Source organism: Camelus bactrianus, chromosome 34 (genome assembly GCF_048773025.1).
Source record: "Camelus bactrianus isolate YW-2024 breed Bactrian camel chromosome 34, ASM4877302v1, whole genome shotgun sequence".
Lineage (NCBI taxonomy): Eukaryota > Metazoa > Chordata > Mammalia > Artiodactyla > Camelidae > Camelus > Camelus bactrianus.
The window spans coordinates 3,389,715-3,403,589 of record NC_133572.1 but is presented as its reverse complement, the minus strand read 5'-3'; the positions used below and the strand labels follow the sequence as shown (position 1 = coordinate 3,403,589).

The 13,875-nt window shown below is 53.4% G+C and overlaps 1 protein-coding gene across 1 annotated transcript; it reads left to right on the top strand.

Annotated features, from left to right (window-relative positions):
* Window positions 1-2,808: 2,808 nt before the first annotated feature.
* Window positions 2,809-13,158, top strand: FGF23 (fibroblast growth factor 23). Its single transcript, XM_074357612.1, has 3 exons — window positions 2,809-3,241; window positions 8,836-8,939; window positions 10,268-13,158. Exons 1-3 carry the CDS (start codon window positions 2,869-2,871, stop codon window positions 10,706-10,708), a joined length of 918 nt encoding a protein of 305 aa, XP_074213713.1. The 5' UTR covers window positions 2,809-2,868; the 3' UTR covers window positions 10,709-13,158.
* Window positions 13,159-13,875: the final 717 nt, after the last annotated feature.

Below are 13,875 nucleotides of genomic sequence, written 5' to 3'. Positions count from 1 at the left end.
TCAAAAGCCGTGTCCGCCCCGTGCGTCCCCGGCCAGTCTGGCCGAGTCTCTGGCTTTGCTCTGAACGGAACAAGCACAGCCCTGTCTTATCGCCCAGAGTGAAGCCTCCGTGAGACCCCCTCACACAGGCCCGGCCGCCCTGGCCTGGGGCCCCCAGCGTCCTTATCTTCCACGAGCCATAGAGGTGGAGGCCAGGGGAGGGTTTCCAGTAAGAAGGGCGTCAGCGGAAGAGAGGCCGGGGAGGGCTCGGGGAAGGAAAGGAGACTTGAGGAGGCTGCAGCGGCTGGTCGCTCGCTCAGACTTCTGTGTCCTCTGCCCCCGAGCTCTTCAGTGACCTTCACCAGACCACGGTCCCCAGTGGAGGCGTCAGCAGTGCTCGAACGCCTCTTTTTCCTCTGTTTGGATTTAGATTCCCTCTTGAGCACATCTGTGGGGCTGAGACTGACACCGTTGTGACCTATACTATCTAAATTATAAAAAACAGATACTCACATATATGCTATGATATATTAAAGGCCTCTGCCCTGCTGGAGTTTCTCCCTAATCCAGGGTGGACGTCGTAAGCAAAGCAGGGGGAGAGAAACGAGCCCACCAGCAGAGAAAGTAAACACCCTCGGTCAGCATCCGCAGGCGGGCGTCTCCCAGGGACCACAGCCAGCACAGCAGGCGGGGAGGTGAGCAGTGGGGGCGGGGCGGGGCTGGAAGGCCGTTTCCCACCCTCAGAGAATCTCACGGCCCTGGACATCTGGGAGGGGCCTGAGAGGTTATTGCATTCACACATCCGCCTCCCCAGCTTCCAGCGGGGAAACAGGCAGAGGGGGACGCGGTGCCTCTGTTCGCATGCACAGACCTAGAGGCAGATCTGGAGGGAGGCAGTCCCACGTGATGGCCGGGGTGAGAGACCCGCCGGGGGCTTATCTGAGGGGATGAAAGGTAACCAGCCACACGCAGGGAGAGAGATGCTGCTTCAGCACATTTCCCGTGTCTGACCCCGAATGAATCGTTCCAGGTAGTGATCATGGTCTGACACAGGTTCAGGCAAACACCACTGCTGAGGTGCTCCGTGTGCAAAAGATTCTGTGACTGTTAATTCAAGAAGGCGGTCCCCCGCATAGCCCTGAACAGCCCTAAATCTCCTCTCTAACCGGGGGGCCAGCATTCTCTGTCTTAGAGACACATCCTGGGTGCAGGCGGAAGAGCAGGGGGCCCCTCTGCTCCTGGCGCTTCTTCTCCCCGCCCCTGCCCTCTCGGCCTCAGCTGCAGCACGTCGCGGGCTCAGGGCGCCTGATTCAAACCCGACCTGTCCCGGGCGTGAGCTGCACACCTCTGTGAGCGTCGCTTAGACTGTCTGCATCAGCCCCTCCTTACACAGAGGAAGCAGCTGCACCTCCTCAAAGCGGTTTTATGAAGAGTGAACGAGTCACTAAAGTAAAGCGTCTCGTAGGCTGTGAGTCTCAGGTGTCACCGTGATCATCACTGGAGAAGCAGCGCAGGGAGTCAGACAGACCCTGCCCCCGTTTATCTGCGTTGTGACTCTGGACAAAGAAACCCCAAGAGCTTATAAGGAATCTCTTTGCTGTTCTCCACCGCGGCTGCACTGAAATCAACTACGTTTCAATTTTAAACATTTAAAAGAATACAAATTAAAAAAAGAAACCTCAAGAGTGCCACTTCTTTCTGTATATTACATATTGTAATTCTGTAAATTAAAGTATTGATCATGCCGGGGGGGTCTGCTCGCAGGGGTGCAGTGAGACCCAGATGAGCGAGTGTTTGTGCAAATGCTTTATAAACCACAGAAACACGTACACACACAGGGTAAGAAATGCCACCTCTCTGTGCCCATGCCATGTGGTCGCTGATGGTCCCCAATGTTTATCTGGAAACTCCTGGACACACGGGTCACACTTCTCCCCTCTTCCGTCAGCTGCGATGTCCATCCGCCTGAGGTCTGCACTCAGTAAATGTGGAGTGGGGAGAGCAGCCGTCTCCTCCCACGTGTCTTCTTGCAGAGCGTGTGCCAGCGGCCGGCTCCCTAGGGGACGACGTGTGCTAGGACTGTCCCAGGAGCCAGGCCCCCCGTAGACACTAACTGTGGGGGTGCCTGGCCTGCAGCTCTGCTTCTGGGACCCTCCTGGGCTCAGACCTCTGTGCTTAGCCAACAGACATTCACGAGCTCCCTGAGTCCACCTCCAAGCTACTGGAGAGATTATACCAGGGGAGTCGCCCCCGGCCATCCAAGTCAGGGAAACCGAGAGATCAAACCTCAGCATTTTGCAAAACAGCAGTGACTCCGAGGCCTTTCTTCCTTCTCCCTGTCTGGAGATCTTCCCAAGGTAGCGACTTTGCTTCTTGTGCCACGGCTCTCAGTCCCCGTATCTTCATGAGAAGCGGGACTGGGGGGTCTCAGAGGATGCCGTTGCCTGATGCTGTCCCGGGTTATCTCTGTATCTCCCCAGACACCCACTGAGTGCTGGGCACCGAGACAGCCCTGGGAGCACAGTTCCTGATTGGAATTAACAAGGCCGAGAAAACCAACGTGAGTGAACTTGGCAAAAGGTGAACTGCAGGGGCGTTGGCCACCTGCATGCTGGAGCTGGATTTTTTTCGGAACCACTGGCTGCCTTCACATTTCCTGATGGAAGTGGGGCAGGTCAGCAGACAGCCCAGAGTTGCAGATAACTTTTGCCCACACATCATTCACTTTTTGGAGCGTTGGCTTGAACTTGTGCGTGTGTGTGTGTGTGTGTGTGTGTGTGTGTGTGTGTGTCTGGACGTGCCTTCCGTGAGCCTCAGAAGTCCTTGTATTCTCTTCCAATGGGCTGATTACAACACAGAGGATGTGGACAGCGGAGTTTTTCCTGTTTGATGTCACACTGCAACCCTTTAAAAGTCAGAGGGGGGAAAGGAGGGAATGCAGCCTTGGAGCCTCACGGTTTCAGAAACCAACAAGGAAGAGGAGAAACTTGCCAGCGAGGCCAGACTGCGCAGTCAGGGAAGCGGGGTCAGGTTGCAAACTCTGCACCAGCCAGTCAGAGAGCAGCGATGCTGGGGGCCGGCCTCGGGCTCTTGGTTGGCACCCTGTGCTGTGCGGTCCGAGGGTACCCCAACACCTCCCCGCTGCTGGGCTCCAGCTGGGGCGGCCTGACCCACCTGTACACGGCCTCGGCCAGGAGCAGCTACCACCTGCAGATCCATACGGACGGCCACGTGGACGGCTCACCACAGCAGACCATCTACAGTGAGTGCGGGCTCCGTCCAGGCTGGGAAGAGTGGGGGTCCCTCTGTCCATCCACCTGCAGGACTTGGGGAGGCCTTGGCTAACCCAGCTCCTAGCTTCTTGCCCAGAATCCATGTATGTGTGTGTATGTGTGTGTGTGTTTAAACCTTGGGAGAAGATTCTGCCACCTCCCTAATGAGTATTTATTGGTTTCTCCCAACAAGAATAATTTTCATCTTAACTAAAATCTGTCTTTCCCATAATAGCAGCCACCTTCTCTTTGTTCATCCAAAGAGTCAAACAAATATGCAAAAGATAGGCAAGGAGGCGAGGGGGAAATGAGCCAGATTGGTCAACAGGTGCCGTGTCTGGGCTCATGAACTTTGGCCTGGGTTGGCAGGGGAGGTTGTGAACAAGATTCCTGTATCAGACCAAGGACTGGAAGAGATGAGCACAGGGGTTCTTTCCAGCTCTGAGCTTCTAGTATTCTGGCCTTATAAAAGTCCTCAGGAAAGAAGGTACTAAAAGCAGGCAGTCCAGGAGCGCTGTCTCGATGAGTCTGACCAAGGGCATCCGTGTATCCATCCACACACTCATCCATCCGACAGGCCCACTGAGGGTTTCGGTGGTACCCAGTATGGGCTGAGCTGGTGATGCTCCTCTGTGCAGATGAGAGGCTTACTGGGTAGCAAATCGAGCTGGTCGGGAACTCCCCGAAAACTTGAGTCAAGCAGAATGCCTGTGAAGATCAGGTTTGTGGACGGTTGGATCACAGTCCACAGCAGTCAATTAACTGTGTTTCAGGTGTCTTCATAAGGGACAGCAGGGAGGGTGGAGGATGGATATTGAAAAAGGCAAGGTCTTCTATGTTAGAAGGACTTGTAAAAATGACTCTAAGGATACAGAAAAGTGATCCAATGAAGGGAATGAGAGAGCAATCACAGGCTCTGTTTAATTAAAAACAATTTCTTACGTGAATAATGACTTGCCCTTTACTGGGGTACTAAAGCACCCGGTAACTTTGCTGTGGCCTTGCTGTATATGCGAGACAAGCATTCGGCTAAGAATCAGAGGTCCTTAAACCTGGTGGGGAGACAGAGGCACGTGCAAAGCCAGGAGTTCAAAGCTCTTCAAGCGCTCGATGGGTGGAGAGAGGAGATGCCTCTGCAGACAGCAAGCAGGTTCTAGAACTCAGGGGCTACAGGAGGACTCTGGAGTCAGCATCCTGGAAGCCAAGTGTGAGTCTCATGGCAAAAATCTGAAGTCAGTCTGGACACAATTGATGCAGCCCAAGTGTTGCTCATTTTATTCAGTGGATATTTAACAGACCCTACCATGTGTCCAACATTAAGCAAAGCTCTGTGACTTCAAAAGAAGGCCCAGCTCCTCAAGCACCTCCAGTCTTCCATCCCTTTGTGTCTCCCAGCTCATGAGCAGACTTTTTAGGAGACACGGTTCACACCTCTCCTGGAGGGTCACCCTTACTTCAGGATGATAGGTGATTTCATGTGCAGGATAGAGGATTATGGTAAATTATTTTGATGCTCATCGATGGCAAAAGCTGCAGACAATTAGAGAATGCTGATAAAAACTGTCCAGAATCGTGGAATCCTTTCAATGCAAGGAAGCCCCCAGAGACAGTCCTCCGAGGGGGGCCGTGACTGGTGTGTTTGGGTGGGGTTGGGGGGAGGTGAGCCTCCCGAGCTCACAGCATGCATCCCGGAACTTTTCCTCAAACACCCACCGGCCTCCGGCCCAGACGAGGCACAGAGCACTAGCTGGAATGAATTAAGATGACTGAGAGGAAGCAAAGCGAACTGAACTGATCTCAAGACTACTTTTTACAGAAATGGGATTTTGTTTTGGCACACATAGACCCGAGCTGAGCGCTGTGTCTCCGGCAGTTAACAAACCTGGGAGGGGACTGGGTCGGAGGGTGGGAGGGAGACACTTTTCCTCGTTTACATAGCTTTTCCGTACTATTCAGATCGGTTGTCTGTGAGATTACCAAAGGAACAATGTATACACTGAGATAAAAAGTTACCAGGAGAGGAAAGGAGGAACAGTGGCGCCCGCAGGCGGACAGCACAGGGCAGAGACAGGCTGGAGGAGGACCTGCGGTTTCCTCCTTGGTGAACGCAAAGCAGCGTTTTACCTCGATGGGAAGGTGTGGGGTGCGGGGTCTTTTTCCCCTCCTAATTGATTACACATTTCCAGTGAAACGTGGTTCGTCTGATTATTGTGCTTCACTAAATTCTTGATTGAGAGTTGAGTGCCCAGCCCAATTTGGATTTGTTGGTCATTGGGAAATGATCTGCCTGCAAGATTCTGTCCCCTTGGGACTCACAGCTGATGTCAGGGAGCCTCTCCAATGTCTGTGTCCCCTTCCTACTGTGAACGAGGCCACCTCCCGCTCCCCGTGCCCCCCACTTTGTGAAAACAGAAGCAAAGAGATGCTTGTTACACGCCCATTCATACTGCTTCCTGGATCCCGAACCTTCTCCCTCCTCCGCCGTCTCCCACGTCACTCTGTCCACTTGCAGTTGAGCTCTCCTTGGGCTCTTTAACACGGCAAAGTGTTCTGTCTCCCGCGGGGACCTCGAAGCCCTGTACACCTACCATCTTATTTTCACTGCTCGGTGATGAGACTGGAATACAGCAGGAAATTTTCTACTTTCCCAGCCCAGGTTGCAGCGAACTGGTAATAGTAACAATTACTGGCATTTAGAAAGTGTGTTTATAGCTGATATAAATAATGTCTCCTTATGCCCTGAAGTTGAACAAATGGGGTAAGTGATTCCACTCTGTATGAGAAAACAGAGCTTCAAGATCTTACATAACTGGCTCCTGGTCACATGGCAGTAAATGACCTAGCAGACCCCTGCTTCTCCCGGGGTCACCTGCAAACACTGCAGCACTGAGGGAGATGTCCTTCATGCCTGCTTGGCTCCAGCAGGTGTGGCCCCAGCAGCCAGTGGTTTTGTGTCTTCTCTCTGCCCAGTTCTGCCCTTGGGTCTGTGCAGACCTGCCTTGGGCATCTGCATGGGGTTGGGGGTGGGTGGGAATCAATTCTTCCCTTTGCTGAACTTTCACACGGGCTCCTAGGGGTCTGACTCGAGCCTGTGCATCCTTGCGAGAGTGGGTCCCCGTCCCTCTGCAGGCTGTCCTCTGCTGGCACTAGCCTGGGAGACCATTGCTAGTCCTAAACAACTCATCTCTCCAATCACTGGACCCAGGCATCGGCCAGCACGCCTGCCAGAGTGCGGGCTTGTCCTCGAGGGCTGACCAGCCGTCCCGCACGGTGCTTTCCACCTGCTCAGCACTTTTAAGACACTTTGACCTCATCCTCCTGTTCGAGCCCGGTTGCCGCCCTGTGAAGCAGGCAAGACGGCTGCTGCTGTTCTGTCTTCAGAGCGGAGGACACCGAGGCTACAGTGATGACTTGCCTGAGGCTGCAGAGTCACAGGGCGTGTCGGGGACCCGGCTCCAGGCTCTGCTCCTGTCCCCCGAGCCGCCTGGGGCACCGCGCCCCAGGGGCCTGGTGTCTGCGGCAAGGGCTTCAGCCGTTGATTCTGTCCTCTCAGGCTGGTCGTGATTTCAGTTGGAGACGAGCTACAGGGTCACGGGAAGAGGATGTTAGGGTCGCAGACCTAAGCTTGCATTTGGCCTCAGTTCCCTCATCCCCTAAGTCAGACGCTGCCACTTCCAGGACCAACAACCATAACGTTAACAAAATTGCAGCTATTCTGAGAATTTAAAATTTGTCATGTACTGAGGGTGCAACCACTCAAAGCCAGTCACGAAGTGTCATTTTTCCCAACTAGACTGAGCATTGTTACAGGTCAGAAACAATTTCTTATGCGTTCCACGCGTTCCGCGTGTTTCTCTCAGGCCTTACCTCCATGTTAGCCACAGATCTGAGACACGGTGGCAGACCCCATTTGGAGATTTAACACCCTCTGCACCTCCCAAACCCCGCCACACTTCCAGAGGCCTCCCTGAAGCCTAATCCTTAGCCAGACTTGGAAGCAGATGACCTCTTCTCTTTGGCCCTCTTTCTGGGCTTGGTCCCCCGTCATTCCCTCTGTCCGCCTCATTCCAGTTTCAGCCTATATCCCCTCTGTGCACAGCTAGCATCTAAGCAGTGCAGGCTGCCTTCCTCCGAGGGCTTTGTACTGAGCCTCCGTGGGGTAGATTTGAGCTTTAAGTCACCCTGTGCGGTGCCACCGCTTACTGGGCACAGACACCCAGCATTTACACTGTCTCCAGGCTACGTCCCTGGAAGACTCGAACCCCTGCCTGGGCTACCTCCCTGGGGACTATGAGACCCAATGAGATACCTGGGGAAATTCTGTAGAAGCAAGCAGGAGTGGCCCCGACACTGCAAGAAATGATTCTAACAGAAAATGACAGGTAATTAAACAGCATTCGGGGAGGAAGTCTTGTTGAATTATCACACCTTTCACACCTCTGCTGGTCTACTTGCATCCTTGCTGCAAGACAGAAAACTGGAGACTTTAACTAGTCATTCTTAAAATGGCAAGTCTAGGGAGGGGGGACGGTGGAAGGCACAGCTCAGTGATGAGTGCATGCTTAGCATGCACGAGGTCCTGGGTTCAGTTCCCAGTACCTCCATCAAAACAAGCAAATAAACCTAATCACCTCCCCAAAACAAAACAAAACACAAGAAGTCCCCACGGGGGCGGGTGACGGGCTTACTTGAAGCCATTATCAATAACTTAGGGTGGCGGTGGTATGAATGGGTTTCAGGCCCTTGTCGCAGACTAGTTTTTGAGAAGGGCATTGAAAGAACATGTGGGACCACACCTGGGGAGTTGGGGGGGGGGGACACTGCCAAATGGGAAAAGGACAAAGAACAGCAATGAAGAAGCAAGAAGAAATCCCCCGTGTCCAGGCATCTATTCAATGTGCAAAGATAAACGGTCGGCTTCTGAGTAGATCTGAGAATGTATTAAAGCGGGAGATGGTACAGGTGCTCTGACAGGTGCGGCACTGTGCTGCGGCAGCTGAGAAGAAAGAGTTCCTTCTGACTGGAGAAGTTAGGAAAGTCTCCGTACAAACTGTGACATCTGAGTCTGGCCTTGAGGCGGGAGAGACCTTAATAGCAGAGGAGGAAGGAGAAGGTCTACTCGAATACAGTTCCTGACACCTTCAGGGCGTGGGCTCCCGTAAACCTGCCTCCTGCGTGGCTACCTGGGTGGGGGAACAGGCTCCACAGGCAAACTGGACCCTTGAAAGACATCTCAGCATAGACTGAAAAATCACAGAAGCAGAAGGCTTGGGAGCACATGAGCACCACCACAAACATTAAGAAGTATGGGGCAGGCAAAGGGGAACCTAAGGGCAGTCCAGGCAGAAGGAGGAATGTGTTGGCTCAGGTGGAAGAACACTGGGAGGTCAGGATGCTCCTTACAGGCAGGAGGCGAGGCAGGGGGCATGGGGGGGGAGGGGAGGCGTGGGGGCAGGGGGAGTCAGAAGAAATGAGCGGACTGTTATGGGAAATTGATGCCACCCTTAAGATCAATCAAGGGAGGCTTCCTGGAGGTGGGAGTTGGAGCGCAACAAGGTTTTGACCTGAATGATTTTCTCCGTAGGTGCCCTGACGATCAGATCAGAGGACGCGGGCTTTGTGGTGATAACAGGCGTGATGAGCAGGCGATACCTCTGCATGGACGTCAGAGGCAACATTTTTGGCTCAGTGAGTTTCTTTTTGTGCTGGGTAATTATTTGCCAATAATGATCTAATTTCTCTGGCAAAACACAGTGTTTTATAAAGCGTCGGTGTCCCACTGGCATTACCTCTTGGTGATGCTCTCACTGAGTACTGCATTCTGCCCAAGCACCCAATGCTCAGGTTTATACAGTGGGGTTCTAGCGCCAGGGCTCTCAGTCTCTGGTCTGGCCTGCCCTCTTGGTGCCATTTTTTTGCACAGCACCTTGTCTCCACCCCGGGACCTCCAGTCACGTACGTTCATGTCGTAAAGTCCATTAGAAAGAGAGGGTGAGGAGCCATTAGTGTCTCATAATTCTGTTACTAGACATCCTTGACCTTGGGCAGGTCCCCTTACTTCTCTCAACTTCAGTTTCTTCGCCTGGAAAAAGTGAAGTGGGAAGGACCACGGGCCCTATGAGACTCCCCAGTCAAAGATGTGTCACGAATTCTCTGGGCCCCAGCTGCAATGGCTGGTCTGTCAGATGGGTGAGCGAGGGAATTCCGAACTGCAGAGTGCAGTACGTTCTGAAGCATCGGGAGATGGGACAGCAGCAGGACTGCTTATCTTGAAAGCCCTCGCCACCAGAAATTCCGGGAAAGCAGTGACTATCTGCTTTGCTTTCTCCTGTGTCCCAGCACCTACCACGGTGTCTGGCCCAGAGTGGGTAAATATCTGTTGAACAACATAGATTAAAAATACATAAATATCTGTTGATCACTTACAGGCATATAGATAAGTCCTCACCTGTAAAATACTTCGTGGACTTTGAGGTTAAATCACATACGATGTACTATACCAGCAGGTGCCCAGTCAAACCCAGCTCTAGTTAGTGGCAGAGTGAGGGTTCCAGTCATCTGCAGATGAAGTTCATGCCCTGATTTCCCAAACTCAGTTCTGTCTCCAATGTGAGCACCCTCCCTTATGTATGGCCCTAGGGACCCCAGCCCACCTTTGTCCAGGTGAGGAGGCAGACCCAAGCCACCTCTCAGCCAAAAAAAGTGGTCAGAAGGCAGAGAGAGGGCAGGACAAGGCTGCATCTAGGTGGGCCTCCCTCCAGAAGGCGGACGCAGGGCGGCTTGTGCCGGCAGCCAGTCGCCAGGTGGGGCTATGAGGTCCCCGGGCTGCCCGGCCCGCAAGTCAGTGCTGGGTGCCGGGCAGTTTGGAAATCAGTCAGTATCAACTTTTCCCCGCGGGACACGATGGGTCAAAGGCACCGACCGAGTAGAGAGGGTGGGAGGGCTGGGGTCTCAGGAGTCACCTGGAGGCTTTCGGACGCCCCGGGCCTCACCTGGTCGCTCTGCTCCGGTTTCAGCATCACTTCAGCCCCGAGAGCTGCAGGTTCCGGCAGCGGACGCTGGAGAACGGCTACGACGTGTACCAGTCGCCGCAGCACCGCTTCCTGGTCAGCCTGGGCCGGGCCAAGAGGCCCTTCCTGCCGGGCACCAACCCGCCGCCGTTCTCGCAGTTCCTGTCGCGCAGGAACGAGATCCCGCTGCTGCAGCTCGGCACGGCGCGGCCCCGGCGCCACACGCGCAGCGCGCCCGACGGCTGGGACCCGCTGAGCGTGCTGAAGCCGCGCGCCCGCGCCGCGCCCGCGCCCGCGCCCGCGTCCTGCTCGGGGGAGCTGCCCAGCGCCGAGGACGGCGGCCCCGCGCCCAGCGACCCGCTGGGCGTGCTCCGGGGTCACCGGCTGGACGCGCGCGCCGGGCCGGTGGGCGCCGAGCGGTGCCGGCCCTTCCCCGGGTTCGCCTAGGGCCGCCGGCCGCCAGACTCACGAAACCCGGGGGGTGGGGAGGGGGACCGGCTCCCCTTACACCCCGAGGAGGGGAGGTGGGGGCACGGCTCCCTCCCGGGAGGCCCCCGGGGAATTGCCCTTTGAGGCCTGAGGAGCGGAGATCCTCACCTTCCTCACCCCACCTGTACCCGCCCCACGAGGAGAGAAGGGCTCCCCCTGCCCAGCTCGTCCCTCTGCCTCTCTTCTTGCCAGTCTAGCACCCAGAACAGAGCAAAGGCTTAGCGAGTTCACCACCTGGAAGGTGAAGGGAGAAGCCAAAGCCAGCAGCTTCTCCACTGCCCTCCCCCCGACCCCGATTTCATGTCATCTGCCTGCACCCTGTTGGCGTCCGAGTTTGCAACCTTGACCTAGGGCATTAAGGGCTCAACTGGCAAACCCGGAAAACCCTCATCTCCAGCCTTCCTTCTTCCTTGAGCATCTCTGCAGATGAGGTATTAGCAAGACTAGTGGTGGGGTGGTCAAACCTTGGCCAGAATAAATGCTAGGAGCACTGAGGCAGGAATCAAGCTAGAAACCCACCCTTCCGATGGGGTGGGCCCCTCGCCCTGCTCTCCTCCTCTCTGCAGCCACAGCCCCGCCCAGGGTGACCCTGCTCTTCCCTGCCTGTTGGCCCCGCCTTTGGTTTGAGAGAATTGGGCTTGAGGAGCTTTGGTCTTAGCTCCTGAAGACCTGCCCTGCTAGGATGTTTTTCCAAATGGGAATCAATTCAGATGCCTCTCAGAGGTATTTGATCAAGCCTCTGTTTGCGGGCTGAGTGGTGAACCCTTCTGGATGAGTTACACAAAGGTTGCAGGGAGGGGCCACCCTTCTGGATGAGTTACACAAAGGTTGCAGGGAGGGGCCTCGACCACGGGGCTGCTCTGGGCCAGGTTCTCGGTGGACTGGCAGACTGTGCCCTTTTGCCTGAGTGAAGTGGCATCGAGGGCTCAGGTTGGGGGAGGAGGGCAGGGAGGAGGTCCGACCACCAGGGACCCCAGGGTAGGACTCAGTGTGAGGCCACATGCCCAGCCCTCCGCTATGACCTCCGCTGTGCGCCAGCTGCGGCCAGAGGTGCAGCTAGAACATCCCTGGGCTGACGCGCCTGGGTCTCACTACCCTGGGAAATGCCGGGGGGACCAAATGAAGACAGTTTCAGTCCCTGGGGAAATCCAACCGTGCCTTACTGAAACGCTGAGCGGTGGGCGGGTGGGACTGACGACTTTCTGTCGTCCTCAGGGGCCCCACTTCCTACCTCTATTTAAACGGCCACCCAAAGAGCAGAATGTTAATGAGCAGCAGCTTCCTCTCAGTCACCTTGTCCCCCCACCCCGCCGCCATCGTGTACCCAGCCTCAGAAATAGATCCGTTCTTTTCACTTCTGAGAGATATTGGACAACTGCTCTCACCTGATGATGGACTTACGCTCAACTTGAAGGACGAGTTCCTACTTCGAAACCCTAGAACTGTGTATGGCGCTACACAGCAGCGCACGCATGGCAAGTAGTTCCTTTACAGTTTTCATGGCCTGCTGGAGACACTACGCTGCATAGAAACCATCAGGAGCTCCCCAACACCGGAAACTAGATGGAAAGGACTTTGGGGGAAGACTGGCAGGAACCCTACAAACGCAATACGTTCCCTGGGGCCTCCTCCTTGGCAGAGCCAAGGTAGCCCTCACAATTCCCTGTGTCCCTTAGCACGTGGCAGTATTTATTTATTTATTTGGAAGATTTTGCCTATCGCTCTATATTTATAGATATTTATAAAAATGTAACCCCAACTTTTTCCTTTCTTCTGTTAAAAAAAATAAAATTTATCTCAGTTTCTCTTAGCATTTCCTCTCTGTATCACTACCTAAAAGTTGTCAGAATGTGAGTAAAAAGGATTACGGGAGGGGAGCACTGGGAAAATCTAGAGAAAGCAAAAGTGAAAAACAAATCAGAATTGCGAAATATTCAAAGTTTTTCTCCATGCATAAATGAACTCAGCAATTTTGACTAATTCAGACAGTATTACTGCCAACAAGAAACTTTCTAAATCAATGTTGGATTTCTGATCACTCTAGCGTTTCCTTTAAAGAGAGAATTTTTCTTTTTTTAATTTGAAAAATACCCGTAGACACAACCACATCAGGATCCCAGGGAACCTTTAAAGGAAGATGACACATGCCAGGCTCTATGAGAAGAAATAAGAGGAAACAGCCCACAGCCAAGAGAAAACGCCATCATTAGAAGCCAACCACTGGACAACCCAGATCTGGGGGTTGGGGGCAGGGACTTTATTTTATTTTACCTTTTGTAACTGTTTTTGGGGGGTGGGAGGAGTAATTTATTTTTAGAGGAGGTACAGGGGGTCGAAGCCAGGACCTTGGGCATGCTAAGCATGCAGCTCTACCACTTGAGCTACACCCTCCCCCCCAGGGCAGGAACTTTAAAGCAGCTACTACAAACATCTCTAAGGGTTTAAAAGGAAAGAAAGACACTAAGGAGCAAGCAGATCAGGCATCTCAAAAGAGAAAATAAACAGCCAGATATAGATGTAGACTTGAAAGATATGATGCCTGATACAATACATTTATGAAATGGACTAAATACTAAACTGAAGATGAAAGAATAGACTGAATATAAGAAAATTAATATGTTATCTAATCTGAAGAACAAAGAAAAAGCATGTTAAAAAATCATAAGGGCCATAGTCTCAGTGATCTGTGGGACAAGATCAAACTGCCCCAAAAGGAGTCCCAGGACTGAAGTGGAAAAAATTGGGGAATGATATTTGACGATACAATGGCTGAAATTTTCCCCTAATTGATGAAAAACTCATGTGCTGATCCAAGAAGCTCAGCAAACCTCAAGAAAAAGAAACACAAGGAAAATCACACTCAGGCACGTCACAGTCAGAACTGCTGAAAACAAAAGACAAAATCTTGAAAGCTACTGCAGAAAATAACACTTTCCATCTAGGTGAACAGCTTTCAGATTGATGGGGGATTCCTCAGTGTAAACAAAGGGAGCCCTCAGACCCTGGAAAAGCTGAAAGGAAACAAAGCTATGTACCCAGAACTACGTATCCAGCAGGAGCATCCTTCAATGGGGTGGGGGGATGAAGGTGGGGCACAAACTGGGAGCTTGTGGCCAGGCTGAAAA